Below are 27,700 nucleotides of genomic sequence, written 5' to 3'. Positions count from 1 at the left end.
TGATTCATCGAATGGAGTGGACTACGGTTGATTCGGAATGCATGGAAGGAAGGATGGAGTTCTTAATTTTATTGATACCATAATGATTAGAGCCTCGAGGATACCAAAGCTATCTTACCTTGTGTCTCCGGACTAGACCCGTTTAGTCTGGCTACAAACCTAGAGGCACACACATACCATACGTACGTAATATACCCCAAAGAAATGAATACAGCATTAATAAAATTGCATAACCCAAGCCCAGTCTAGACCTAGAGCGAAACAAACAAGTAACACCCCTGCCCTTCCTTCTACCAAAACGTAGCATTTTCGTCCTCAACTTCTCCCGTCATACACGTCATATTAAACCGGCCAGCCATACTCTTAAGCATAATAACTCCGATTCACCCCACATTACCTTAACGTCCGTTACTTTCGTGATCCATTCCATTCCAAATGAACTGCACCTGAACTTAAAAGTGAACAGGACCCCTGATTCCAATTTAGTACCCGTACCCTCCACCACCATACCCATGTCCATATCCACGCTGTCCGTGCTCTTGCCCGTGACGATGTTGGTGGTGTTGGTGGTGTTGATACTGATGCGGTTGGTGGCCATATTCCTGCCCGTATCCCTGAGGAGGGGGAGGAAGCGTGTTATACCCAGACCCAAGTTGGCTGTGTCCGTATCCAGTTCCGTATCCGTGATGGTGCTGGCCGTAGCCACCATCATAAGACGGGGCGCCGTACCCGTGCGGTGGAGGAGGAGTGTGAGAGGCAGAGTGGTGTCCTGAATGAGAATGAGACTCGTAGCGATGCGAGGGTGCTGGTGGCGGTGGTGTACTACCACTACCGCTATCTGATTCCCTCGATGACCCGCTTAATCCAAAGGCCGAGAGTTTGCTGCTGAGCTTGTTGATTCCTGGGATGGGGAGGCTATTAAGTTGGCTTTCTAGTTGGCCCGAGATCTTTTCCCAGGGGGCTTGCGAGCCTGAGCTGGTATGGGAGCTTGTGTGCGATGATTGCTGGTGAGAGGAATAGCTGTGCTGGGAGCTGTAGCCGTGGCTGGGAGGCTGGCTGTGGGAGCCATGAGAAGCATCCATACCTCCCAATGCAGCGAAACTGGCCCCGCCTCCGCCTGAACCATGTGCATGGGCGCCCTGGGCATGCGAGTGACCCACTTGGCCGCCATTGTTCTTCCCGGCCCTTACACCCTCGGCGCTGAGGATGTCGTTGAGCTTATGGTCTCGGTCTGGCATGGCGTGGACCCATTTCTGGACGGCTTCGAACATAGTGCGGTGGGCTTCGTTGTGCATGTTTCGGAGCGCAGGGTGATGGAATACCTCGAGGGCATCGTGCAGCACCTGCTGTTCTGGGATGTTGATGTTCTCCCAGGCGTGGAGCACGCGGGGTGCTACGTATCTGAGGATGGCAGAAGCGACTTGTCCAGCGGGCTCGTTGAGAATGTTGGAAAAGTGGTCCTTTGAGAGCATGGAGTGAGTGGGGTCGTCGCACCGCGGGTTGGTCCAGGGTTCGAATTGGTGTTTCCCAGAGGACTCAACCACACCCGCGGAACCGGTCTGCAGGGACTTTGAGGCGGCGTTGATGATGGGCCGGATGAAGGGTGCAAGAAGAGACATGATGAAGATGGTCAGCGTCTCGGTAATCTTCTCGACTAGGGCTTCCAATCCAGGGATCTTCTCAATGATGGATGAGATCTTCTTCACTACCTTGTCTCGGAATTCGAGGATAGGGTAGATCTTGGCGATGGTCGCTGCAGGATCGTCCGGGAGCCCTGGAATGCTCGTGGGCTTGTTAGGCCCTGATGGCGCGCTCGCTCGGCTGGTTTCTTCCAGACCGCGGCTGCTTCCGAAACCATCGAATCCACGAGTAGACTCAGAGGCGTAGCCACTGCGGGCACCGCTATGCATGTTTGAAGACTGCTGGGCTTCAGAGCGACGTTTGAGCGCCTCCGCCTCGGCGACTAGGTCACCGCAGCCCGGAACCTTGCCCAAAAGCCCAGTGAGGTTGTTGAGGGAGTTAGCGGATGAACTCGACTGGGCGTCGCCAAGGGCATTGTCCATCTCGTTGATCTCCGACTGAGTAAAGTGGTCCGTAGCTTCACCAAGCACAGAGTGGAAGAAGTCAACCATGCCGAATGTCCCCGTGACAAGCGGATAGACATGGTGGCCACGGATATCAACCTGGGTCTGGGTACCAGTGTGCGGGAACACATTGTGGAAGCCCATTTCCCGGAGTGCAAGCTCAATATAGTTTGTGTGCGCCGCGAAATCCTCGAGTGTATGGAGGCCCTGGCCTAGGCATCGTAGTGCCTCACATAGATCCTCCTCGCTGCCCTTTCGGTGTCCGCTGGTATATAGCCTGCCGTAATGGATGCTGCGAGCCAAGCTGAACTTGATGTACGCCGCGCTCGTTGCCCAGTCCCCTTTCTCGTTGGCGATGTAATTCTTCATACCAGTCTCGAGGTCGATCTCGAGTTCGATAGTACGGATAGGGCCCCGCAGACGGCCGTCGTACTGGCGGGCATCCTCGTTGTCGGCGTAATCTTTGGGGTTGCTAGCGAAAGAATTCAATTAGCCCGATAGAGAACCATAACACGGTAAAAAAGAAAGACCAACTCAATATGTTCCTCAGGCCGGTAAACACCAAGTCTGTCAGCCGTGACCTCAAATTCTGCCGTCGCATAGCCAAACGACATGAACGAGAGAACCCAAACGAGAATGCGAATTGTATCAGCGGGGAGATTTTTGAGTGTACCGACGTCCATAGCCTGGGAGCTGCAAGAAACGTAAACCAAACCGTCAGTCCACTTGTCCTTACAGCAGAATCCGCGAACGTAGGATAGGTATAAGCACTCACTAATCCCTCAACCAATTCCCAAAGTACACACGCTTAATCATATTCGACGTCCACTTATGGCCCTTGATGAACGCAATTGTCTTGAGCATGTCTTCGATATCTCCATGGCGCCAGTTCTTGCCTTCGACCTTAGAAATAGATGCGATATCTGTTTCATTAGTCTTTGCAGTTTTTTTTTGAGATTGGGGCAGGTGGAACGTACTGCCGGCGCCAAAAGCGTGAACTTGGCAGGGGAGCAGGAGAAGGACGAGACCAAGGGCGAGCAGCGTACTCAGACCCAGACTCAAGCGGGGAGCCATGGTGAAACTGGCTTTCTATATCGCTGTACGAGGGTTATGAGGATTGTGCGATCGCGATCGAGAAGAAGTGGAGGGGTAATTGAGTAGAAGGAAGAAAGCTGAACTCACGCGAGCGAGGAGGATAAGATGACCTCACATGGCTGGGTCCACTACTACTGGGCAGCGCATGATCCAGCCCTATGTGGACTGTGGTTGATAGAAGCTGTATTATAGTTTAATCTACAAAGTAAAAAGGATAATAGACGAGCTGCAATTATGCAGTTATGCAAATATTATATCTATCTAAACGATTTTGTTCGCCTCCAGCTGCATCGGTCAGTCGCATGATTGTTTACGAACCCCACTCCACTCGACTGGCGCGGGGTAAAACATACTACCTCGTACAGCTGCGACTGCGACTGTAGCAATTACTTATCTAGCTATTATTAAATAATGCGATAGCTCAGTACTACCTCGCTCCTTTTTCTCCGTATATATCTCCAACTCCCCTTGAACAGTACCATTCCGATAACCGCTCATTCATCGAAATACAACCAAAATGCCATCCACGTATCTCGAATCCCTCCAAAAAAACGGCTTCGTCGTGATCCCCGCCCTCCTCCCATCCTCCTCCCTATCGAGCCTAAAAACCGCCGCAACAAACTCAACAACAGCCGCCCGCACCGGAAAATGGCCACACTTCCGAACAGTCCCCAAACAATTCCCGCCGTGGCCTGAGGACGTCCCGCCACCAGCCTCGGAAGGCGGGATTTGGGGCGTGCAGCACCTTCTTCATCCGGATATGCCTGGACGGGAGGAATTCGCGGGGTTTTATTTTGATGAGAAGGTTCTAAACGTTGTGGAGGAGTTACTTGGTCTTGATAATGATGGCAAGGGACGAGGTGAAGGTGGGGAGGAAGACGAGGAGAAACTCGTAATGGAACTCTTCAACCTCCTCGTCGCGCCCGAGAACATCGACTTCGAACTCAGCTGGCACAGAGACGACATCCCCTGGACGGCAACCGCCACAGAAGAAGCATTCCTTCTCGCCTCAAAGAGTCCCGGGGGCCGGCAATCACACGCGCAGTACAATTTCGCGCTGTGCGGGGACTCCTCGCTCATCGTGATCCCTGGATCCCATCGCCGCATCCGAACGGACGTTGAGCGGAATGCGGATCCCTATGAACCAAATCTCCCGGGTCAACTAGTTGTCGAGCTGAAACCGGGCGATGCGGTCTTCTATGATAGTAATATCTTGCATCGCGGTGTGTATAAGGCTAAACCGGAGTCTGGGGAGGAGAGTCGGTTGACGTTGCATGGGAGTGTTGGGGTGAAGGATATCGACGGTGCCAGTGCGGAGGATAAGAAGATTCGGGCGACGGCGGTGCTGCAGCATGGGGTTGGGACCTGGGTGCACAGGGACGATGCGGCGTTTGGGAAGGGGACTGAGAAGTGGGGGAGGGCAGAGAAGATGAGGGCGAACCTTGCGGCGATGGGGAGTGGGGAGGGGGTTGGGTTTTCGTTGCAGGGGTGATTTTGTTCAATTCGTTTATGTACAGGGTATCGATTGATCGTTGATTAATTGTCTGCTATTTGGATGGTTCCACTAAATTGATATAGACGATGGTTCAGTCCAGTGTCTGATGTATGCACATGACATGATGTATGTAAATACCAAGTGCAGATGGATAAGTATATAAACCTATAGCCTGCCCGACCCATTTTTATGTCCGGTCCACTTCTCATAGACATTATAGGAATGAAAACGAAACCGCCCGCCGAAATGAGAAAGAAACCAAGATCTAATGCAAGTAAGCCGTCCCGTTCATCATCAATCATTCCGTTCATCATTCAGAGGCCGTTGCGCATAGACGTAATAGAACAGCACGTATATATGGCACGCAGAATTCAACGTCTCACGGCGACATTTAGTGACGTAGTCTTGCGCTTGTTCGTAACTCCAGCCTAGAACCCGCGTGAAGAGCGCTAAGGAGTATGGTTCGATGGCCTGGATCACGGACAGTTTGCCGACTCGACCGAGCTCCTTGAGCCGTGGACTCTTTGGCCATGGGCCGACTGGGCACTGCGAGTTGTCAGCATGCGTACTGACGGGCAGAAGGAAGAAGAAAGGAAGGGAGGAAGGAAGGAAGGCTGGCAGAGGCTACCTTGTAGATATCTTCAGTAACATTAACGTACCCAGCCCGACGCACCCACTCAGCCAGCGAAGAAGCAATGCTCACGCGTTTCCCAAACTTTCTGCTCGCCTCGTCAAGCCGTTTCGAGAAGTCTAAAAGCATAGGCGCCCGTTCATGCGTCCCATCATCAGAACGCACGCCTGCCTCGAACTCTTGAAACTCAATCCACCCACCGGGCTTGAGATGGTTATACGCCTGCTTCAGTAACCGATCCCAGTCTCCAATACCCCCACCCATAGAGCGGGCATGGATATAATCGAACGTCCCATCCTTGGGGAACGTCCAATCGCTCTCTGCATCATCAATAATGAATGAACAATTCGGCGGCGCAAAGTTAGGCTGGATGGGGCTTAGATCTGTACCCACGATCTCAGCATCGGGGAAGACTTCGGCCATATCGAGCGCCCAGGTTCCTGTTCCTGTGCCGATGTCGAGAATGCGCTTGGGCGCGTGCTGATGATGCGTTAACGGGGCGCGGTAGAGGTCGCCGCCCGTGAGGAGCTTGAAGAGGTGGTGGAGGATGTCTAGGCGGTCTTGTTCCTCTTGGTCGTTGGGGATGGGGTATTGGCCGTACCGATAGGCGTGGTACCGCCGGCCATTTTCGTAGTAGTAGTCTCGGACGCTTGATGCGAACGAGAGACTTGAGTCTGCTGCGGAGTCGGTATCGTAGAGAGAGTCTTCATCACTCGTCTGGCGATTGTTAGTTATGGGATTTGTTTAGCTTGAGCGGGGTGAGGGCAGTGATTAGGAGGGGTACGGCAGGTGGCTGGAGCTATAAACAGTAGATAGATAGATACAGACTATTTCAGACGGGTAATACCAGGTGGAACAAGCTATGGTAGAACTGCAAGTAACTTACATCGACCTGGATATGCTCATGGAAATTGGGCGGCGACATGCTCCGAACAATTGGAAGCTTCTAAGAACGAAGGACCAAGCGAGACCCAAGCTGTCGGGAGCGGGAATGCGGGAGAAGCAAAGGAAGTGTTGGAGGACACTAGGAGAAGAAGGAGGAGGAGGGGCGAACGGGAGATATGGGAAAGTAGTGGACCAAATATTGTCAATCAGTCAAGAACCTTTGTATGCAGGAATTAAGAAAGAGGCACAGGGGTTGTGGTCCCGAAACTGAGGATTTGGGTCATTCTGACCGTTGCGGTGGGATCGCTTTGCTGCAGGCTTAGCGTCACTGATATGCTACTGTCTATCAGTAGTCTACTCTGCAGTTAGAGTAGTGTAGTGACACCTCATAAATCTGATCTGTCACTGACTGCTGTACTGGTACGTCCCTCATAATTCAGCATTATCCACCAGGTATGACAGTTGATTCTTTCGTCTTTGAGGATAAAGGCACTGGGAGCATGATGGTAAATGATGAAGCCCCGCATCGGTCGAGCCACAATGTCGGGTGCAGATGCAGAACCTTGGAAGGGGCCCGGACCCTGCGGCATCATCCCATAGGCTGCTGCTGATGATAGATCGCGCCGAGGCCTCTTCAGCTGCCTGTCTGCCTGAACCTTATCACTGCGCTGGTTTGGGCTTGAATATGGAGGTCGTGTAACTCTATCATTATGGTACGAAACTATGCACATCAAGATACTCATTAATCATCCACCTCAGCCAAGACTGCGGAGCTTCTCCTGCTCGTCTGGGGTCAACGATGCGTAAATTTGTTGGAATTCGGCCTTTGTGGATGCGTTGCGGAAAAATTCTAACAGGAATGACTGCGTCTCGTCGTCTCGCTTGCGCACTCCAAATACGCCTTCAGTACCGCCTTCGCCGAACGCCATCAGCTCTTGCTTGGTGACCCCTAAGCTGAGATCGAGAACGTTTTCAGGAACGTCCTCCCACTCATCGTCGTCGCTGCCTTCTTCCTCCATTGCCGCTGCTGTGGCTGCATCGATTTCCTTGTTTCCGGAGGCGGCTGCCAGCTCTTCCGCAAGGACCTTGATGATTTTCAGCGGTGCAGGCACGGTCGTGTAACGGTCTGGGTTGTTGCGAGCTTGAGATCGAGTCTTAATTCGTCCGGTATCCTGAACAATGAGGTCTCCCTTGACCTGCACCTGGGCCAGACGAGGGTCCTCCAGATTGTAAAGAGTTGTCAACGCGATAATGTTTTGCTTGATCTCGTCGTATCCCGCAAAGTTGACCGAATTCTCCAACCACTTGCCCATCACGATAGGCAAGCCACTTTGTCCGCCAATGTCAACCTGCGCCAAGAAGTCGACGACTTCATGCGCACTGATGAGCGTCAACCGAGCGAAAACGAGAATCAAACTCTGGATGAACTGAGCCTTCTCGGCAGTGGCAAGGCGCCGTGCGACCGCTTGAAGAAGCTGTGGGAGGTATGGACCAAGACGCTCAGATCCAGCTTTCTCAACAAGCTCAGCAGCAAGTTGGCCGACTTCTGTTGCAGCATGATCGTCAACCGAAGGGCCCAGAAGGCGGTCGATGATGAACAAAGCGACCTCGATCGCCTCTTTGCCGCTCTGCGGGTCACGCCACGCGACGAACTGGTTGAAGTCGTGGGCAAGAATGTGCCTCACGGCTTCTGTGGCGGGTCGGATAAGCTCGGCTTCGACTGAATCAAGCAGCAGTCGGTTCATCTTCGGCATGACTGTCTCAACAAAGCCAGCAGGCAAGGGTTCAGAAGCGCGCTCCGTCAGCGCACGCAGGAGGTCTGCAGCAAAAATGCTCAATGCGACTTCCTGTGTCATGTTTCCGACATCAATTGCGCCCATAATTGATGGGAGGACCTTCTCGCATAACTGGACAAAGGATTCGGGGCTCTGCTCGGAGATGTTTTCAGCAATGTCCTCGAAGGCCTCCGTGACGGTCATGGTCAGCTGGAAGTTTGTAGCACCGTTGCTGGCAATGTTGAACAGTACGTCAAGAGCCGCAGATGAGAGCACTACGCTCGGGTCGACCATGATCGTATCACGAAGGGTTTCAGCAAGAGTGACCTTCAAGTCATCGGTATCAGATGACTCGCGAAGGTCGTGAGCAGAAACGAAATCAGATATGGCAGAGATTATTGACTGTTGGACAGGGCCAGTAGTATCCATAGACAGCGAAGGCAGCAGATCCTGTAGTGCGCGAAGGCAAGCCACCTTCACGACCTCTGATGGATCCTCAGAAATGGCCTTCAAGGTCGGCTCAAGGTAAACACCGCCGACTGCTGCCGAGAATTGTGCCAGGAGTCCGGCAACCAAGTAGCCTCGCGCTCGAAGGAGTTCTTGTTCCTGCTGGATCGCAAACTGAACAAAATTGCTAGATCCGTTGACAATCTCAGGGCCAATGGTTTGTGAAACTTCGTTGAAATCTCTGAGAAGGGTATTGAGAATGAAAAGCGAGGATTCGCGGGCCTTCCACGTAGATGAGGCATCAGAGAAGACACCATTCAGGAAAGCAAGAAGGCTCTGGGTTGTCGCATCCCTGAGCCAGTCTCCCAGCTTAATCACGACGTCTCCACTGCAAGTGCGAGGAGTATAGTTTGCTGTGACAGAAGTTTCTTCCGACAGGAAGAGGTTGACATCGATATCCCAAAGGCCCTCTTCCTCGGACGTGATCTGAGCATATGAGCTGACCAGCTTCAGAATCTCAGGCAGCCAGCCGGTAGTGATGGCAGCTTCCCCGGAATTCTGTAACTGCTGCTGTAGCTCTGCTTTAACCGGTGGCGCTTTCAGAAGGCTCTGGATGAAATCCAGTTCCTCCAAAACCAAAAGATCCAGCGTATACGGAAGTCCGTCCACATCCACAAGTCGTCCCTGCCGTTCATCATTGATATAAAACTCGTGGTACGCGACCTGAATATTTGACAGTTCGGTCCAGATAGTGGAGAAGTAGGCTGGGCTCTGGGAAACCAAGAGACCGGGGAAGATCATCCGGATCTTCATTAGGGTCTTCACAACTTGTAACTTCAATCCAATGACACCTCTCCATTGTGACGGGACCTCTGTGTCTTTGCTTTCCTCCTGCTCGGTCGGAGGCTGTGGCAATGGTGCCTTGAGAGTTTCGATGAAGAATGGAGACCACCCACCGAGGACTTCGTCCATGAACTGTTTGACGGCGGTTTTGTGTTGTTCCAGCACCATCTCAAGGGTATCGAGACATGAACGGAAGACTGCGACGGCCAAAGCCCTCAACATTGGCTTTCTCGATTCGTTGGTGGCCACGTTGAACAATGTACTAACGAGGTCTCGGGCGACGCTGAAAAATTGCTCCTCGTTGAAACCAGTATCCACCAAATCGAGCAGCACCTTTAAAGCACCATGCAACGCGCCGGGCGTGCTATTGGTGTCATTGATGATGCGCAGCAGTGCAGGAAGCAGCTCGGGCCATTGTTCAGGGTAGTCGGCACTGGCAATCTTGCTGACTGCGAAACTGGCCGCAGACTTGACCTTGCGCTCGGGCACTTCGACAATGGTAGACAAGTCTAGAAGGGCTTGCCGGATTTGCGCCTTGTTGACATCGTTGACTAGAATTTGGCCTTTGAATTCATCGAGGTTCGGAGACCACCCTGCAGTGATGAAAGTGCGTAGAACTGAGAGGGCCGATTGGCGGAGATTGGTAGGAACGGAGTTGTGAGAAGCAATGGCTGAGAGGGAGAGAGGGAAGTTTTCGTTTGTGTAGAGGCGAAGTAGATTGAGCTCGGCGGCCTTTCTGGTGTCTGCAGCCGGCGACTGCGTGTCCGCGAGGAGGGTAAGGAGCTCCTGCTCCATGGTGGGAGACGGCGAAGGAAGAAGACTCAATGGAGTTAGAAAAAGGATATCAATCCGCCGTGAAGGCGACTAGAGAGAAATGTTGTGGTGTACCACAACAGTGGGCCGCTGGCACTCTAATTCTCTAGACGCGGTCGTTCAGGAGAGCGCCATAACTCGTATCGCGTCGAGAGGGGCAGCGGGAGGCGGTGAGGGGTGAAGATCCCCACCTTTGTGCTCCTGCGTAGGGCAGCGCCGCTTCTTCTGTTGCATTCCAACCAAGGTTCCTCTGACCAGGTGGTTCGTTATTGAGCAGGCCTCGGAGATCATACGGAGTATTTGGAGAAGCCTTGTTTGTGTGAAATATCTTGTTAAACCGATTAATATCTATGTAGCTTGCTGCTCTGTACACTTCTGGGTAGAATAGGAGCAGGAGCCTCAAACCTGCGATACTGAAACAAATGAAAAGTCACTCGGGGAAGACTCCGTAAGCTTAGAGTCTCATGAGCCCTACGGAGAGTATTCTTCAGGGCCGGACATATCGTACTTTGTACACCTGCACCGCGTCGGGGTGACCTTATTAGTACTAGGGAGGGGCAGAGGCAGCAGCCACTTTCCCCGATTGGGAACATGCCACCACGAACTGCCCAATGTTGGGTCCTCGCAATGACGCTGGGGATATAAGATAGTATAATATGGGCCATCCCCCGTACATACTGTGCAAACTGAGCAAGCCTTGCCACGGCTGGCAAGTATAAAGCAGGAGCATTATTATTGCAGGGAAACGCTATTGGATGAAGGAATGTCTCTGCAGATCAGACCGTCCCGGTGGAAGGCCAGGGCAGGGTCACGGATTTGTTTGGACTCTCCAGTCAGCAGGGGCAGGCAATGTGGAGCCTTCTAAAGCGGAAGGATTTGCCTTGAGTTGGGTTAACCTTTGATTTGTGAAGACGTGGATGGGCATGGCTGAGACATGGGGACGGCTAGCTTTGGCCAGTGGAGTGACATGATCGAGGAACTAGTAGTAGATACACTGTTCACGAGCAAGACACCTCCGGGTTGTCTACGAAGTAGCAAGACTACTGTTTGTGGTGTCTACGATCTGCGCATGGACCACGTGACGGGAGCATCGTGACTTGGACTTGGGTCGCGGTTTCCACTCTGGGACCTGACGACGACGACGACTCACGACTCAGAGAGCGCAGAGAGAGCGCAGTTCCCCTCCAGTCCCAGATTGCTGTCGCCTCTTCTCTTTTGTTCCAATTTCTCCTTCCCTCTCTCTTCCTCTCTCCTCTCTCTTCTCTTTCTTTTGCCTTCTTTGCCTCTCGTCTCTCGCTGAGTCGCTCTCCTGTGGTGCCCGAGTGCAGCTCCCGGCTATCTCGGCCTTCTGCTCCTCTCTCCTCTTCCTTAACCCACTGTCACTGCCCACCTGCACCCTGTCTGTCTTGTCCACTACTTACGCTCTCACTAACCTTCCCTCTTCACTCCTCCCGCCCAAGAATTGGTTCCCTGTTTTCTGCCTTTCCACAGTTCCTCCTCTCCCCAGACCCAGAAAAAAAAAAAAAAAAAAAGAAGAGGACCTCTACCCTTAAACCCTTTAACCCAAGTATTCATAAAGCCAGCGAAAAGGTTTTCAGGCACAAAATACTCCGAGGGAGAGGGGAGACCTTCAGACACCAAAAAAGCAACCTTAATAATAATCATTACACACGGGTCCGATTACAGCATCAGCGTCATCTCCCATCGACACTCGCAGTCCTTCTTTTAATCCTCGATCTAATCTCGACCACCTCAAATTATACCCCCCGACACGACTCGACACGATCGCTACGACCAGAAGACCAGCCAGACCCATGCTTTGAGGTTCCCTTGTTCGTCTCCTCCACCCAGCGTATGTAAACCTCCCCTCTCGCTTCTCGACACACTGCACAAGTTCCCTCCTGCATTTTCTGCACAATCCTTGATCCCACGAGGTCTCGAAACCTCTTCCTTGTTAACCATGTGGCCTTGATTCTTCTGCCCTTGATCTTATTTTTGCTTTTTCTGTTTGGTTATACGCATATCACGTCATTTGTTGGGCATTTCTGTCCCTCCCCGCTCCACCGCTCTTGCCGGTGTCTGTCCACTTCAAAGTTCTGCCACCAACATCACAACAAGAACCTGCACTCTTATTGACTCTTCTTTTCAACCAAAAAGGCAGAGCGATGATTATCCTCAGGGTGGAACACTCAGTTTCTCCAAGATCGCGACTACTCTACTTCTCCCGTATAAACAACGATTCAGGAGCCATTGGCGGCGATGCCTATAGCCAGTGAGAGCACCACCACGACGGCAACCATGACCACATTTTCTGCCCCGGTCACCGCACCTCGCACTCCTCATAACCAGGCTGCGTTGGCCGCTTCATTCACAAATTTCCTCACCGTCTCCGTACACCAGATCCTCTTCCTCCGGTCGGTCTATCCGCGAGCGACTTTCTTACCCGTCCGGGCATACAATTATCCCGTCCGACAGTCCCGCCATCCCAAGGTGTGTGACTACATAAACGACGCTTCGATTGCCGTGGGAACAGAAATCTTAAAAGGCACAATTACGGCTGTCAGTATTATTATATCATCTCTTCGCACAAATCAGCCCCTCGAGCGATATGCCTTTGATCTCTCAGGTTTTCCTCGCGTCCCTCCCGGGGAGGTGCACACCACTTTCGAAGACAGAATGGACGACTCCTCAATCGGCGTCCCACCTACATCTCAAACGGTTGACCTCGAAGCGCAATTCCGTGCTTGTCTTGCGAGACTCGCATCCGCATGCGCCCGACTGACCCCTTTACCTCGTGATGACGAATTCAGTTTTACCGTCTGCATCGAGGTTTGCGAGGACGCATTACCTCCCGCAGGGACTACAACAGAAGAACAAACCTGGATCGTGGCGGAACCAGGCAAGGTTCATCTCCGATCATGTTCGGCTCCATATTCCGTTTCGAAAATGAGAAACGGCGAGCCGCAACAACCACCTCCAAGAGTGTCGAACGGCCGTGCCAAGACAGTTCCAGTGCGCCGAGTAGAGGCCGGCGAGCTCCGTCTGGAGTTATGGGTGGAAGAGGCGCGGCAGAAGTTCAATGAACCTCCGGATTCAGAACATCCGCCATGAATCAATAAACAGACTCGCTGCTCATGTCTCTCTTGCCTGTTTAGTCTTTCTTACTGTGGAGCATTCGGGGGTGCTTCGTTTTTAACCATTTTAACCTCATTATCCTCTTGTTTTAGCGTGACCAATGATCGAACATATATGATGGATGAAGAAATTCTGGTATCGTCGTCCAAGGAGTGGTGCAAATACTTATATAAAATGGGGAGCGGACGAATTTTGGGACTCGCATGGCATTTACATAGATCAGGTTCATCATCTCTTTCATTTCGCCGTTTCATTTATATCCTCAGCTCTCATGTCAACGTTCCTTACGTCTTTCTTCTCTCTTCTCTCTTCGTTTCTCTTCTCTTCTCTCTACCTCTTCTTCCTATCTTCTTTTTCCCATCTTTCTCCCTTTTCATCCTCTTCTCCCTCCATACCACTTCCTGTATTTCTTGTCTCGTCGGAGTTTACTACTATACGGTTCAAGTTCCCACTAGCAAATTCAATATCTAGCGCTAGCTACGAATGCTGTCTTCCAATTTCGCCTCCATCTGCGTTCATCCGCCTCGACAACCCAGCCAGGTGATCAAGTGCCGCGAGGTCAACAATAATACTCAACGCTGGAAGCCCTTCGTAAATATCCATATGGTCTGCATTTCCGCCCTCTTATTTAGCAAACACTCTTCGCATGCGACATCTCTATTCTATAATGAACGGCGCAAATCAAGGTAAACGAGAGAGGGTACAAGTACGGGATTCAATGGAATACACAGAGCACCGTGATGTGAATAGCAAACAAAGCACGCAAACAGTCGTGTTTACATATACTCCTATACCCATACCTCATACCCCTCAATCACCGTCATTCTAAGAGTAAAGTTTTAAGGTTCTCCGCCGACGATATCGGCGAAGCTGCCGTTAAACGAAAATGACGTAACGTGACTAATAAAAATCTCCGGCCGCCGGTTGTTTTTTGCCTCGGAAATGTGCGGACGGGACGGTTCCCCGGGTTCTTAGTATTCATTAGCGGAACGGAGGGGTTCCTATTTGCTGGTTTCTTTCCATTGTTTGTGTGCGCGTGTGTTATTGTTATGGACTTATGACGCTGAACGACACACTCTAAACCAAACAATTAAATAAAACTTCATGGAGGTATACTAGTTACTATCGACGTGAAGTATTCAGATCTAAAGGCGATTATGTGTACCTCGGATACGCAGTCTCAAGAGATTATTCGGAAATGATGAATTGCACCTGGCAGTTGTTGCAAATTGACGTCCATGAGTCGGACAGGGTCGTGGCTTCCCATTTCATCGGACCCCTATCGAGCTTTCCCAAACGATGTTGGATACACAAGGCAAGAGCCACTGAGGTCAATGGCTCCTTCCTAGTATAGGACGGAGAGATCGCACGTTTCTAGGATAGCCAGAGAAGCCCGTTACCGCACGGAAAGCACGACTGAGGATGGTCGTACCTTCCCACTGGGGACTTCCCATCTTGCATTCCGGTCCTGGTCCATAGTGCCTTCCTGCTAGCAATGAAATATTATGTGAGCGGTTGAACAGACCGCTTTTCGATATCGTAAGCCATATTATTGAAATATCTGAGATTTGAATATGTTGATGAATGTATGTGGGTTGAGGTATGGTGGGTATTGATCGGTGAGAAGGGCATGGACAAGATATCTCCTTCGGCGAAATACCGCAGTGTCGCCGGCGAACTGCTGGGATGAGACAGCTCCACTGGCTGCAGAGTGCCACTTTGGTAAGTAAATGGAAAGAAAAGAGACGAGAAGAGAAATAGAGGGAGAATGAAACGGTGATACTGAAGCCGGAGGTGAGTGCTGATCAGGGTATATGGCGAAAAGTAGATGGGATATAACAACCAAGATTAGAATGAATCCCCTGCCAGTAGATATGTAGAGAAGACCATGACCTTGACAGATGCAAAGTTTGTGGTTCACTGCGACTGCTTCACCAATATCCGCTTGTGGGATTGTAGTTAGGGCCATGAGAACCCCAATGTGCTCCACCCTGGCGTGCATTTTGCGGATAGCGAGCCATGGGGTGTTGGGGTTGATGAAGAGCATTGATTGCGAGCCCGGGGATCCCCATGAAATCTTGCTGTGCAGGAAGATTGGCCGGAGGCATTGCGGGTTGAGGTACTGGGTTGTTGAGTGGGACTCCTTGGGCATAAACGCCTGGGGCAGCGTTGACTGCAGGAGCAGGTCTGCCTAAAAGATCCATAAAGAGCCCATTGTCTGCGGCCATTGCGTTCTGATTATAGAGATATTCCCAGACTGGTCTCTGGATAGGTTGTGCCGCTGCCGCGAAGTATCCCATCTCCGGGATTTGAGCCATCGGTATGCCACGCGGCTGTGTCTTCTTCGACTTGGTATGGCCTACGCGAATTTGTTCCTCGGTGATGTCGGGATTCTCTGCAAGGATCTTGTCGATTGCCGCTCTTTCAGCTTTCTGGATTTCTCTGTGCTCACGTTCCTGCGTGTTCCCGTCATCCTGGCGACATCCGCGGCCAAAGTGGTTATATAATTCTTTGGTAATATCCTTCTGACAAACATAGCACATGGAGGTCCCGCATTTGATACAATGCATTTTATTGCACCCATCCTCCTTGACGATCTGGACCTTGCATTTAGGGCACTTTCGAATCAAAGCCTCGCTCATGGCTTCTTCGACCTGATGCCGTTCAGAGAGACCTTTGTCTTTGCGGTCTTCCTCGCAGGTCAGTGGTACGTGGCTTCGCTCCCTGCATAAGCGGCAGCTGACCACCTTGCAGGAAGCGTTTTCGCAGCGAAATTCCCGGTCTTCTTCCACAGGAGGCAGAACTGCCTTGAAAGAGCAAAAGGGACAGTCCTCAAGGCCCTCTAGGCCTGCCAGTCGGATCTCATCTTCTTGCTGTAAAGAGTCTAGTTTATCCATGACTGCGGAGCCCAGAATTTCTCTGAGCTGAGGTCGGCCAAATGAAGCCTTGCATCCGCTGACGTCGAAGCAGTGCAGTGTGTACTTCATGATCCCGATCTGAGTATCGGCCGATCTGCGAATACAGGTGAAGCAGAAGAAGTGGAGTTCGTCTCCTTCGCAAGGAAGACATCGATTCGCCGGCACATCGCCGTAGCAGCACTGGCACTCGATGAGATCGCCCGTGCGTACGTGTTCCTCTTCGTTGAGCCTTTCTGCTTCCTCTTCCTCTTTTTTCTTACGAGCAGTAGCTATGGAATGCCATAAGCAAGCTATGACAGAATCAGGATATCTAGGAGACCACTTACCCTGCGACTTCTCTATTTGTTTCTTCGCCGCATTAAGCTCGCGGGTAACAATGTCACGATATGCATTTGTTTTTAAAGCTGCCGCAGTTCGGCTACTTTTCAGCCTCGTGTATGGGTTCTTTTTCTCAGCAAAGCTTTCGTCAGAGTGAAGCGCCAGGTAAGCGTGATAGAGACGTTTATTGTTCGCAAGAACATTTCTGAGGTGCTGCATCGGAATAAGTGGAAACTCGTTTGCCAGAACAGTTGCTCTTGCGTGATAGTCAGTTCGCGGCAGTGGCGCCGGGGTACAGTGAAGGCTTACGCTATTTGTGAATATGGTATAGTGTTGGTCTGACTTGTCGTTCGACTCATCCAGTTGTCATCGCTGTCGCTGGATTCTGCCCGTTTCCTTTTCGCATTTTCACTGTCCTGTTTGGGATATGCCTTTTGCCCGAGAATCTCCTCATAGATGGCGTCTCTTGCTAGTGCCATTTCATACCCGCTTCCCTTGAGTTCTGCATCAAGCTGCAGAGAGCCCTTGTGCCGAGCTATCAGGTCTTTAACGTAAGTGTGACTGATTCCAGGGAACATCTCTAGGGTTTGCGAGAACAGTAGATCGGGCTGGTCAGCTTCCGGTACGAGGTTGATCACATCCAGGGGCAACTGTGAAGAACTAGGACCTAGCGATGCGAGCGTGTCCAAGGCCTCATCATTAGCGGTGCCATCTAGACCACGTACTTTTTGCTTCTTAGGAGGCCTGCCTGTAGCGTTTTCGCCAAGGTCTCTGTCATAGTATTCCGGCCATTCATCATCAGGAATACCGTAGTCATCGAAGCCATAGAGGAGAGATTGGCCATCATTGGAGCTCCCTGAGCTCGATGATGAGACGTAGATTGCCTGGTCCATTCTGAATTGAGCCGCAAGTGGGAGGACCGAGGGATCCAATCGCTGGTTTAGCGGAGGAAAGGTGGAGCAGCCCGGACCATGAAAAGCGACACGATGTTGACGGAGGACTGTCGGGTGCTAGGAATGGCGAACAAAGTGCTGGACCGTTGAGTTCGTGAGAGACGAGAGGTCAAAGACGCTTGCGATTGAGAGAGTTCGAGGACAATGAGGAAGTCAGTTCCAAACCCAACTAGTTCTAGGAGCTCAGCATGTCTTTATACGAATCTGCCCGGCGTCAGCGCAAGCCCCGGGCGACTCTAAAAGTTCCGAAAAGGACGTTTAGAACTGTTTCTCCCCTGGCCTGAAGTGGTACGAGGCTGTGTCAGATTAGGCGAGGAGATAGTTGTGGTGAGCAGGGAGCCTTGAGGAGAGATCAGACGCAGATCAGCCGAAGCGAGTGGAGATCTGGATGGGCTGTGGGCCCAGCCTTCTCCAGGATATTGACAGTCGATAACCGTCAACAGAAAGCGAAATTGAAGTTTGAGCAGCACAAGCGACAGAAAGGGAGTCTTTGTTGAGCGGGAGACTAGTGAAGGTAAACCACGTGAGGCAGCGCAGCAAAAGGCTGGACCGGCAACACCTCCGTCCACCTACGACATGAATAACCCATTCACCACCGTTACCACTATTCTTAGAGGCCATTGTGTTAGTTGAGCTGTCACGCATAAAATGAGCCTCAGGTATACTATGAAATAGTGAGATGGGCCTTGAAGGGCACTAGGTCCCTAGGCATGAATACTGGGGTCGAAACTGCCATTGACAGGGGCCGTCGATCATTTAGATTACATTCACTGAATTTGCCGTTTCAAGTATTCTTAGCTGGAGACTAGCTGGAGGTCAAGGCGCTGGCTTGGTAGTGTTGTTACAATTCGAAGGCAAGAGATTCACTGAAGGCTTTGTAGTCCGAAAGACGCGCCAAGGCTACGATGCCCCTCCGAGCCCCTTAACGACCAGACTGAAAATCTTCTTTGGCAACAACATTCCTATCATGATAATTGACTGCCACCTATTAGTGAACGACCATAGCAGAGCAGTCAGCAACTGACGTCAGCAGCGATGGCCAAGAAAAGCAGGTACAACCTTGGATCTTTGGAGCTCACATGGGGCCGCTTGCCATCGCTTGCCTTCGGAAAGTGACAAATGGAAACCACCCCCGAAAGCTGGGGCTCCTCTTTGTTTCTATCCCCAGTCCACCTATATCAATGGCTTGTACCCTTCCCCTGACAGCTCGCTGACAAACAGCTCTATGCAAACAACTCATCTCGACCCTTGACTCTTCTCATATCTTCCTTCCTCACCCTCACACCCTTGTGTTACAATACGCCTCTGCTCGACCGAAAGATGATCGCTGCTTACCCCGATATTGAATTGCCCAACGGGGACGCCCCGGAGCTGGTGCTGGTCCCGGCAACGCCAAAGGAACGCGTCGAATCCATCAAGCTAAACAGTGCGGAATGGAAGGGGCCTCTGGATATCAACGGGTACCTTGCGCGAGAAGACACCCTACACCAGCAACGACTGACCAAGAAAGCGTTGATCTGCTGGGTTCTGGTGGATCGTCGACAGCCCGAAAATGCGAGAACGATTCTCAGCTCCTGTGAAACATACAGAAAAACAGCAATGGTGGCTCGCGGCGGCAGGGTGAAGGACGTTTCAATCCAAGGCGTTGGCAGCGTCTTCTGTCGGTCAGACTTCAGAGGCAAAGGATACGCGAAAAGGATGTTTGAAGAACTGAGCAAGAAAATGGATGCATGGTCGATGGAGGGCGAGCACAGACAAAAGCCGACGTTCAGTATTCTGTATTCCGATATTGGGAAGCAGTTCTATGCCAAGTTTGGCTGGGAGCCCTATGCATCTTCACACTTTGCACTGCCCCCGATCTCCAACGAACAGTATTTGTGTTCGGCACCAACGGCTTCACTGCCAGATGTGAGAGTACTGGGGCCCGACGACGTTCAAAGCTTCATGTGCAACACTAGCGTTCTGGAAAAAGAGCGAGAGGCTCTGACAGAAGCGTCACTGCGAGCTCCTGGAGCCAAAGTAGCAGTTGTTCCAGACTTTGACCATTATCTATGGCATTGGGCGAGGGAAGAGTTCTATGCCCAGAGGCTCCATTCCGACAGAGATCCACCTATGGTAAAGGGTGCCGGGGACGTCGATGCGAAAGTGTACTGTGCTTGGAATAGGAATTTCGGCAGCACTCCACAAGAGAACACTTTGTACATCCTCAGATGGGTGTATGACGAGCCCACCTCTTCGGAGGAGACTGAGAAAACCATCAAGGCAATGGCTGCAATCATCAGGCGTGCTCAGTTGGAGGCTCATGAATGGAACATGGCGAAAGTTGCATTCTGGAATCCAACACCGCTGCTAGAGAAAGCCGTCGCCTTGTTAGACCCAAATGCCAAGATAGTCCACCGCGAAACAGACAGCATTGCGTCTCTCAGATGGTGCGGAAACCCAGATGAGAAGGTGGAATGGTTACTGAACGAGAAGTATGCATGGTGTTAAGCGTGCCTCGCACCCTTAGATATAGAGGACATTGCATGCATGGGCAGCGGCTGAATCATCGTTTCTGTCTCTTTTGATTCTTGAACAACTCATGCCAGTTCCTTGTCTTCTTCGCAGCGGTCGCTGCGCTGGTGTCCGTGGGAAGGTTCTTCTTGACTTTCTGTTGATCGCCGTCGGTTGCGAAGCATACAGTTTTTGGCTCAGGGCGCATAAAGCACTTTTCCTAGTTTAGAATTAGCAAGTCACATCTCGTCTTTTCGAAAAACAGTGGTAAATGATATAATGTATTCACTTACAGGTAAAATGGATATCGAGACATCTTCCCTCCAAGCCTCAAGGAGATGGTCCTTCCAAGCATTTATAAACTCACTCTCCGCAACGGCGGAAGCAGGACCATCCGCCATGGCCTCAAGATAAACCTCCCCAGCCCATCGAATACAAGTCTCCTTACCAATACTCGCCCCTAGTTCAACCCATTAGCCCTCTCTTCCTTTATCTCATTAGAAGAATGGAATGAAAAAGACACTCACACTTCATCTCACCATCTGCAAGCGCCCTCTCAACGCCCTCCCCAACCTCCCGGATCCTATACACAACAGCGACAAACAAGCCTCGCGGGAATGGCGCAAGACCCTCATCATCAAGGACGGACTTCCACAAGTCCGAGACGAGGAATTGACTTCCTAGATTAATCCCCTGCAGCACCGCGCCCTCGATTATCCGTTTCCATACCTCGAGTTTCATTTCTGCTGAGGGACGCCAGTATGATTGTTTCGGTCCATGCTCAGCGTGGGCTTGTCCATATCCATCTCTATGTCCCGGGCGAACGAAAGCACATATCTCAATCCAGTCGCGCTCGCATTGGGCTCGAGACACCGGGACGTCGGCGAATAACGCTCCAAGACTCCTCTTAATCTCTTCTTCAGCTTGTGCTCCGGCATCTTCATCCTGACTCTGCCCCTCATATTCCCAAAGATCCTTGTCGTAGACCCTCGTCGCTTTGAGTAGGAACGGCTTCGCAGAAAACCCCTCGGCCGGCGTATGCAATTCCAGTGTCGATCCGCACTTCGATATGGAAGTCATTGTTCCTTCGACGTTGAGGTTGGGCTCTATGTCCATATCCATGTCCATACAGACGTCTCCATCTTTATCATCTCCCTCCTTCTGTGAGTTGTTGGTAGCACCACCACCACCGACAATTCTCAAATCGCCCCGTCTGACACCAACCCCATTACTCGGCCTCAGAATATGCAGCGAGTTCGAAGAGTGGACTTGCCGAATTGAGTATGTGTTTGTTGGTGTGCAGAGGTTAACGTAGTCTGTTCCTGGACCGCTACTGTTGCTTGTGGTGGTGTTTGTGTTTGGGGAGGGGGAGGGGGATTTGAGTTCGAGTCTGTTTTCAGTATCAAGATACATTATTAACTGGCGTCCCAAGGCAGAGAGAACACGGTAGAGATAGATTTCAGCACTCACATAGGCGGGTTCTCAGAATCAAGCACCTCGGCCAGATCAGGCGGGAGCTCGAGGAGCCGGAAGCCCTGTTGCGAGGAGCGGTGGGTGAAGAGGATGCTGGGGGTGGATTGGGTGGACATTTCGAGTTGGGGTTGAGGTCGCGACCTCCCTTTTGTGCGAGACGGGTCACGAGTATATGCAGCGCGCCTGGGTCCTGGATTCTCGAGTTTCCGAGCTGTGGTGTTGTTGTTAGACGAGTAGTGGAATAATTGTCGACGCGGAACGCGTCCAGAAAGTCTCGCGCCGGTCGTGGGGCTTCCGGAGCTACGCACGGACCACTGCTTAATGGACCAGGCCAGGTACAGAACAGAACAGCAGGTAGATGGATTCAGTGCTAGTAGTATAAGGGCTTTGTTCTTCTATCAGTATTATGATACGTACAATAGCTAGAAATGCAGTGTATGAAACTGATGCAACAACCGACCAAACAAGATACCTCTAACAACACCAAGTACATTAAAGACGTCAAAAGTAGATCATAGATCAACAGGCTTCGTGAGAAAGTAATGCCCGGCGGCCAGCACAGGGCCCAATCATGTTGGCATGAGTTATCTATTTCTTGGAATCGGCATCAGCTTCGGTATCGGCAGCACCCTTGGCTGGAGGCTTCTGCGCTTGCTGAGCAGGCTTCTTCTGGTCTTTTACTTCCGTCAAGTCGTCATCTTCAGCATTCGTGGGATCCTTGCTATCCGATGTCGATCTCTGCGTATCTTTGTTCTGTTTTCCTTCCTCTTCCTTTACAGAGTCTTGGACGAACGCGTTGTCAATCTCCGCCTCAATCTTTGGGTCCTTAAAATATGTCTCTGCACGTTGTTCACGCTCAGTTCTCGCCTTTTCCTCGGCCTCTTTAGCTATCCGTTCCTTCTCCATTTCTTCCTCATGCTTGAGATCGTCCACACTTGGTTCGTATAGATGCCAAATCGTGTAATGGGGGAGACCGACGACAGAGAAGCCCATTCGCTTCGCCATCTGTAGGTTCGCGTTAGTTAAAACCACCAACGTGTATCTGAGATAGTTAAGCCAAAGGACGTACCTTGCCAAATCCTTCTGTCTCAGCATGCCTCTCGAAACTGAAAGCCGGGAAATGGACTCCAGCTCGGAACACCTTGGCTTTCGCGAGGATGCTGACACCTCCTATCCCGTCTAGTTCCATTTCCATGTCGGGGTCCCCGTATGGGTCGCGGAGGTAGGCTAGGTGAGGCCGCCACGTAGCGTATTCGGCATAGCCCTCCACGATGACAGCGTCTTCATCTAGTGTCTCTGCAAGCGCCAGGGCTGTCTCGGATTCTTGCCAGGAATTCAAGTCGTATGGTTGTTCGCCGCCGAGCCACTCGGGCAATGGTCGCCATACATCTGCAGGTTGTTAGATCGTGACCGATTGCAGACGGGAGTTCACTTACTTGGTACAATAACGTCTTTATCGTGTCTCATCAAGTCTTCAAGAATGGTCGATGGCGCAGTCAACACATCGGCGTCTCGCCAGTAAACCCAAGCGTGGGTAGGTCGGAGCGTGGCACTGAGCAGCCAATTCCGCGCCTGAGCCATCAATTTTCGGCGCCCAGCTTGCGCAGCGAAGCCGTGTCTACTCTCCACGTCCTGAGTGACCTGTTGCCCGAAATCTTTCTGAATGACGGAAATTTCTCCAAACGGAATGTCCTGGTCCGCATCGTGCTGTAAATCCTCCAACATCTCCAGCAACATTTCATTTGTACTATCCTTCGAGTCGGAAACGAGAAAAGCGAGGTCTATTAGATGGTGCGGGTACGTGAGGTTTCGGAGGTGCGAAAAGAACATCGGTAGGTGGGAGGCAGCGTCTCGAAGAGGCGTGCACATCAGCACGCGGTCCCCATGTTCCCAGCCACTCGCGGAGCCCTTGACCTTCGCGAGATCATAATATCGGACTGTTTGTATTTGCAGGTGGTCTGGAGAGGATAGAAGGCCGAGCGATAGCACAGGGAGAATCGAAGCTCGCCAGGAGGGAAAGATGAGGATAAGCAGGAAGAATGCGATACCGCTGAATAAGCAGGTTCGTTGGAGGAGTTGTCTTCGTCGTCGCAGGGAGGGGTGTGAGCGCGGTTGGAATCTTTCAGGATGCCAGAGTCAGCAACGATTCATAAGCGTTTTCAGTGCCCTTCGTGAAATAATGCTTACTTGTGGGGAGAAATGGAAAAGGTGCCCTGGCCTCCTCGAGGATAGGCTGTATACCCATTCGCGAGGGCGCCGTGCCTACTCATTGCTGCAGACCATTCACAAATGCTGCCTTCCGTCCAGCCAAGGTACCTAGAAGCTCCGGTCGTGAAGGTGTGTTGTGCCGCGATATTTTGACTCCGAACGGGTACGCGAAGATCGCCACGAAGGGGGTTGGAGAGGTGCAAGCGGATCTGGCGAAGAAAGGTAGGTCTCGAGGCGGTCCGAGGTCAGACGGAGGGGAGAAGTAATGCCAGGAAGGCAATTGTGTCTTTTTCTTGTCCCGACGTTTCATTCAAGGAACGATGACGACGCGTCCAGGTTGGACTAGACCGGCCGGAGATCGGGAGTCGACATTGATCCGCCTTCCTCCCGATGCCACCGCATCCGGTTTGCAGCCATGTAACTACCTTCAGTTTCTTGGTTCTCTTCAACTTGTTCCTTTTTCTGGGCTATAGGTGAGATGCATTATGTCGAGCTATCTATTTACAAACTATATTAGCATTGCCCCAGCGCTAAATACAGGCGGTGATTGACGCAGAGCGTCCAAGCGCCGAAGTGAGAATGAACCATTTTCAGACCAGAAACTCCGGGAATGCAAGGACAATTCTAGAAGCAAACGACAACGCGAAATGAAGAAATCGATCGCAAACTCCGTGCTTTTCATACCCAATCAAACGCTCAGCCGTGATACCCTTGACGAGGGCGACCCCATTCCCTTGACCCCGATTTCTACCTGCTGCAGCATTTTCTTCAACAGCGCATCCATCTGCTGGGGGTCTCGCATGGCGGGAATGACGGATCCGGCCTCGTACTCGCTATCCAAGATATAATATCGCTCCCTGCCCCAATTCTCCACCGTGTCGGCCCGGAATGCGACTTTCGCTATCACCTTCGCGGGAACACTAGCCTTGTTGATCGCGCTCTTGGAAAATACTCGCAGGAACGGTCGGAGTCCGGAGCGGGTTTGGTGGGCCATTTTCACGGACAAGGGGGCGGCGTTTTCCCAGTGGCTCTCACTGGTCAGTGCTCCTGGGTCGAGGGTATATACGTTGAGGGAGATATTTCCAGTCTAGGACAAGAAAGTCAGCAACGACGATGTTCAGAGGGGCTTATGCAACTCACCAACACCAAGCTTCGTCGCAGCGCATACATTGCAGCACTCATCAGCAGTTTACTGCTTCCGAACCGCTTGGCCGCCTCTTTTGCACTTAGCGCCTCCCCGGGGCGCACGCTCACAGAGGGATCTGGGCTGTCGAAATAATCAAATGAACCCTTTGAAATTGAAGAACATCCGATGTTGATTACTCGAGCACCGCCATTCGGAGTACCATCACCGGCTCTGAACGCCTCGAGAAGACTGACCGTCAATAAGAACGGCGCAATACAGTTTGTCTGGTAGACAGGATCGTGGCCGTCCCGTGTTACCTGCTCGGTAACATATGACGAAATGGCGGCGCAGTTGATTAACAGTGTCACTGGGGGGATTTCTCGATTTCGCACTCTCTCAACGGTAATGTCGGAGAAGCTCACGACCGAGTTGAAACTAGTCAAGTCGACCTTGACGAACTCGATAGATCGTGGCCCGACCAGTCGGATCCGCTCCCTGACCTCCTTGACGCTCTCAGATCTGATATCGCGCGCGATGAGCAGCAGATGGACATATGGCTGCGTCTTCGCTATCGCCACAGCGATCTCCGACCCAAGCGACCCATTTGCCCCTGTGATGATAGCAGTACCGACCAGCGGAGTCGCCATGATTGTCGTATCGATCCCGGATATGAAAGAAAGGCAGGCAAGAGATGAAAGCGAAAGGCCGAAAGGTCAAAACGAATGTGGAATATATCTGCGGGAGGTAGAGGTGCGGGGCTAAACTACTGTTCAAAGAAAGATCATGTTAGCACCCAAACAGAGCAGAGCGATGGCGAGATATAAGACGAAAAGAATCACTCACGACGACAGCACGGCCGGAACTCCATCGGCGAGAGACCAAGGGCGCTACCCCGTAGAAATACGAGAAAAGGGAAACCTTGGAAGGCAAAAGGCGACGGGAAGGATTCGGGGGAAACGCCCAGCTTTGTTCCAAGATGCGCCAGGCTAATCTAGATCGTTGAGGTAAGACCCGTTCAATCGTGCGCTGGAGGAAGTGGGGTTCAATGAAGATCTGTCAGATGGATGGAGTGATGGACAGGAGAGTATCTAACTTGTCAAGGGTACAGCAAGTACTCTGTAGGTGAGCAACTAAAGGTAAGTTGTAACGAGGTATCTACTCCGTAAGGAGATACTCTGAGTAGAGTCAGTCCACCCCCAAAATCCAACAATCGACGAGTAACATTTCTTTTTCCCTTACTCTTTTGACTTTCCATAATTAACCCCAAACTAGAGCAAGAAATGCCCAAGGCAACGGACGTGTCATCGTCGCACTGCTGCGTTTTCTGCACCGCCGTCGCCTTCGCTTATTTAGTCCCTGCCAGTGCTTACAGATATTTGTCTATTTATTAACCAATACTAACGATTTCGATATAGCCTGCTTCTGCTTTTGCTTTCGCCTTTGCCGACCGGCAGTTCCGTCTAGAATATTAATGCCCTGCCATGTCCCGGTCGGCGACTCGGTGGCTTGGTGCTGGAGGCTCTCACTCAGCCCTGGTATTAGACCAGAAGATACCCATGTCTTCCGAATCCCGTGGCAAAGAACTTCAAAATGCTCACGAGATTTAACTCTAAAGATTAAGGAATTGGATGGCAGAAAGGCAAGAAGCAGCAAAACAAACTTCCGTACCTAAACCTTCCCACTTCCTTGGCCGCTTGATCGCGCCATAGCCGTGCGCTGCCCGCCTTGACTTGACTCGAGTCTTGGTCTCAGTCAAGTCTCACTTTCGGTGTGTGCCGTGGCCGTGGCCGTGCCAATTAACTGCCAAGTGCCAACGCTCAGTGCGATGCCCTCTGCACTTTCGCTTTCACTTCCTTTAATCCTTCGCGCTGCATCCCCTGTTTGTTTGAGGTTTGGGAATTGGGATGGACGAACCCCTGTGCGGACTTGAGAAACGTGGTCTGGTCGGGGCTGGACGGGATGCCCGAGCGAAAAAGCAATGATCCTTTTTTTTAATGCAGAAAGTGAGGAACAGGGGTAAACAAATGAACTAACATTTCTCGTTAAATAAATATTCTACATAGGAAGCGGCTCATGCAAATTTGATTTACTCGAGCACCTACCTTTGTTGTGGACTGTGGTACATGACTACCTACCTATCTACATCCAATATGTTCAACGATGATTTCAGATATTATCCTCTACCTGATTCATAAGATGACATTACATACATTACCTATTAATTCGGCTATTTTATCGGAGGACATTTTGGACGACATCCCTCTGCATTTATACTGCACATACTGCACATACTCAGCCACAGTCAACACTGCAAGTATAGTATGGTTGGTGTCGGACGCAAGGAGCATAAGACCCTGCGCGATATTCTCCGAGTATTTCCTCATACTAGTAGTCATGCCTGCTACTGCGTCTCAGTTGAGAGGCTGAGTCGAGTCGGGTTCGAGTTTGCAGCATACTTCATCTGGCTACTCCGTAGAGTTCAAGTACTCGGGCTCCGTAGTTGGGCTGGCGCTTGGGCGAGCAGACTCTGTAGACCTGTGGAAAGCACCGACTTACCGTCATCAAGCGCTTGCTCCTCGTGTTTCGGTGTTTGCCACGATCAAGCTGGGCCCGAATCCTGACAGTCCGAGTCATTGGCGCCAAACCCCGCTGCCGGGTGCTTGGGCCCAGGGCTGAGCCTGCCGGCGGGCTTAGAATTTTCTTCTCCCCTTTCGCTCTAGTGACTAGTCCTACACGTGTCTGTTTAGATGAACTGGACTGACTGTGCGTTTGTTGTTACATCGTTACTTGATCCTGGTCGCCTCATGTACTGTTCAATGCTGCGCTAGCTGGGTGGGCTTTGCATATACGAGTGAGGCTACAAAGGTGGTTACTTTTGGCGGTTGGTAGATTGGCCACCTCGGTAGATTATGTTGTCTCGTAAAGTAATCAGTTCTGATTCCTTTGCAAGTGAAAGAGTGGTTTGTTTACGCCCTTGTCGATTGGCTGAGGTTTATGCAATATGTAGC

General features: G+C 51.4%; 9 protein-coding genes across 9 annotated transcripts; 3 read left to right on the top strand and 6 right to left on the bottom strand.

Moving 5' to 3' along the window:
• Positions 1 to 482: 482 nt before the first annotated feature.
• BDV17DRAFT_295882 (Het-C domain-containing protein) lies at positions 483 to 3,158 on the bottom strand (the record flags this gene model as incomplete). Its single annotated transcript, XM_073763176.1, has 4 exons — positions 483 to 2,556; positions 2,619 to 2,777; positions 2,860 to 3,007; positions 3,062 to 3,158. 4 exons carry the CDS (start codon positions 3,156 to 3,158, stop codon positions 483 to 485), a joined length of 2,478 nt encoding a protein of 825 aa, XP_073610813.1.
• Positions 3,159 to 3,456: 298 nt separating this feature from the next.
• Positions 3,457 to 4,671, top strand: BDV17DRAFT_301373 (phytanoyl-CoA dioxygenase family protein; the record flags this gene model as incomplete). The annotated part of the gene is made up of 1 exon (XM_073764242.1): positions 3,457 to 4,671. Exon 1 carries the CDS (start codon positions 3,697 to 3,699, stop codon positions 4,669 to 4,671), a length of 975 nt encoding a protein of 324 aa, XP_073610812.1. The 5' UTR covers positions 3,457 to 3,696.
• Positions 4,672 to 4,968: 297 nt separating this feature from the next.
• On the bottom strand, positions 4,969 to 6,230 carry BDV17DRAFT_295880 (class I SAM-dependent methyltransferase; the record flags this gene model as incomplete). The annotated part of the gene is made up of 3 exons (XM_073763175.1): positions 4,969 to 5,220; positions 5,303 to 6,022; positions 6,192 to 6,230. 3 exons carry the CDS (start codon positions 6,228 to 6,230, stop codon positions 4,969 to 4,971), a joined length of 1,011 nt encoding a protein of 336 aa, XP_073610811.1.
• Positions 6,231 to 6,727: 497 nt separating this feature from the next.
• Positions 6,728 to 10,229, bottom strand: BDV17DRAFT_224518 (putative importin beta-5 subunit). Its single transcript, XM_073755665.1, has one exon. It carries the CDS (start codon positions 10,048 to 10,050, stop codon positions 6,946 to 6,948), a length of 3,105 nt encoding a protein of 1,034 aa, XP_073610810.1. The 5' UTR covers positions 10,051 to 10,229; the 3' UTR covers positions 6,728 to 6,945.
• Positions 10,230 to 12,366: 2,137 nt separating this feature from the next.
• Positions 12,367 to 13,179, top strand: BDV17DRAFT_295878 (putative mitotic spindle checkpoint protein (Mad2B); the record flags this gene model as incomplete). The annotated part of the gene is made up of 1 exon (XM_073763174.1): positions 12,367 to 13,179. One exon carries the CDS (start codon positions 12,367 to 12,369, stop codon positions 13,177 to 13,179), a length of 813 nt encoding a protein of 270 aa, XP_073610809.1.
• A 1,666-nt stretch (positions 13,180 to 14,845) lies between these two features.
• BDV17DRAFT_224357 (E3 ubiquitin-protein ligase RNF216) lies at positions 14,846 to 17,543 on the bottom strand. The gene is made up of 3 exons (XM_073755662.1): positions 16,749 to 17,543; positions 16,448 to 16,695; positions 14,846 to 16,390 (listed from the first exon to the last, which is right to left on the bottom strand). Exons 1-3 carry the CDS (start codon positions 17,330 to 17,332, stop codon positions 15,135 to 15,137), a joined length of 2,088 nt encoding a protein of 695 aa, XP_073610808.1. The 5' UTR covers positions 17,333 to 17,543; the 3' UTR covers positions 14,846 to 15,134.
• An 808-nt stretch (positions 17,544 to 18,351) lies between these two features.
• Positions 18,352 to 20,003, top strand: BDV17DRAFT_224361 (uncharacterized protein). The gene has a single exon (XM_073755663.1). It carries the CDS (start codon positions 18,713 to 18,715, stop codon positions 19,880 to 19,882), a length of 1,170 nt encoding a protein of 389 aa, XP_073610807.1. The 5' UTR covers positions 18,352 to 18,712; the 3' UTR covers positions 19,883 to 20,003.
• BDV17DRAFT_224354 (putative sister chromatid cohesion protein Dcc1) lies at positions 19,910 to 21,559 on the bottom strand. Its single transcript, XM_073755661.1, has 4 exons — positions 21,356 to 21,559; positions 20,413 to 21,275; positions 20,179 to 20,345; positions 19,910 to 20,105 (listed from the first exon to the last, which is right to left on the bottom strand). Exons 1-4 carry the CDS (start codon positions 21,472 to 21,474, stop codon positions 19,938 to 19,940), a joined length of 1,317 nt encoding a protein of 438 aa, XP_073610806.1. The 5' UTR covers positions 21,475 to 21,559; the 3' UTR covers positions 19,910 to 19,937.
• A 387-nt stretch (positions 21,560 to 21,946) lies between these two features.
• Positions 21,947 to 25,339, bottom strand: BDV17DRAFT_285029 (Anp1-domain-containing protein; the record flags this gene model as incomplete). The annotated part of the gene is made up of 5 exons (XM_073760634.1): positions 21,947 to 22,363; positions 22,428 to 22,747; positions 22,795 to 23,477; positions 24,292 to 24,653; positions 24,707 to 25,339. 5 exons carry the CDS (start codon positions 25,337 to 25,339, stop codon positions 21,947 to 21,949), a joined length of 2,415 nt encoding a protein of 804 aa, XP_073610805.1.
• Between the last annotated feature and the right edge of the window lie 2,361 nt (positions 25,340 to 27,700).

Source organism: Aspergillus undulatus (assembly GCF_047715775.1).
Source record: "Aspergillus undulatus strain CBS 261.88 unplaced genomic scaffold BDV17scaffold_77, whole genome shotgun sequence".
Lineage (NCBI taxonomy): Eukaryota > Fungi > Ascomycota > Eurotiomycetes > Eurotiales > Aspergillaceae > Aspergillus > Aspergillus undulatus.
The sequence above is the reverse complement of the archived record's forward strand: the minus strand, read 5'-3'. Positions and strand labels throughout refer to the sequence as shown.

What these genes read in the sequence shown, in the direction of transcription:
- BDV17DRAFT_224518 (XM_073755665.1), bottom strand. Translation starts at nt 10,050, where the DNA reads ATGGAGCAGGAGCTCCTTACCCTCCTCGCGGACACGCAGTCGCCGGCT.
- BDV17DRAFT_224357 (XM_073755662.1), bottom strand. Translation starts at nt 17,332, where the DNA reads ATGGACCAGGCAATCTACGTCTCATCATCGAGCTCAGGGAGCTCCAAT. An exon ending in ATACCATATTCACAAATAGC is followed by an intron (nt 16,696 to 16,748) that starts GTAAGCCTTCAC and finishes CTATCACGCAAG; the next exon opens with AGCAACTGTTCTGGCAAACG. An exon ending in ACAAATAGAGAAGTCGCAGG is followed by an intron (nt 16,391 to 16,447) that starts GTAAGTGGTCTC and finishes GGCATTCCATAG; the next exon opens with CTACTGCTCGTAAGAAAAAA.
- BDV17DRAFT_224361 (XM_073755663.1), top strand. Translation starts at nt 18,713, where the DNA reads ATGATCGCTGCTTACCCCGATATTGAATTGCCCAACGGGGACGCCCCG.
- BDV17DRAFT_224354 (XM_073755661.1), bottom strand. Translation starts at nt 21,474, where the DNA reads ATGTCCACCCAATCCACCCCCAGCATCCTCTTCACCCACCGCTCCTCG. An exon ending in GATTCTGAGAACCCGCCTAT is followed by an intron (nt 21,276 to 21,355) that starts GTGAGTGCTGAA and finishes TACTGAAAACAG; the next exon opens with ACTCGAACTCAAATCCCCCT. An exon ending in TCTCGATATCCATTTTACCT is followed by an intron (nt 20,106 to 20,178) that starts GTAAGTGAATAC and finishes ATTCTAAACTAG; the next exon opens with GAAAAGTGCTTTATGCGCCC.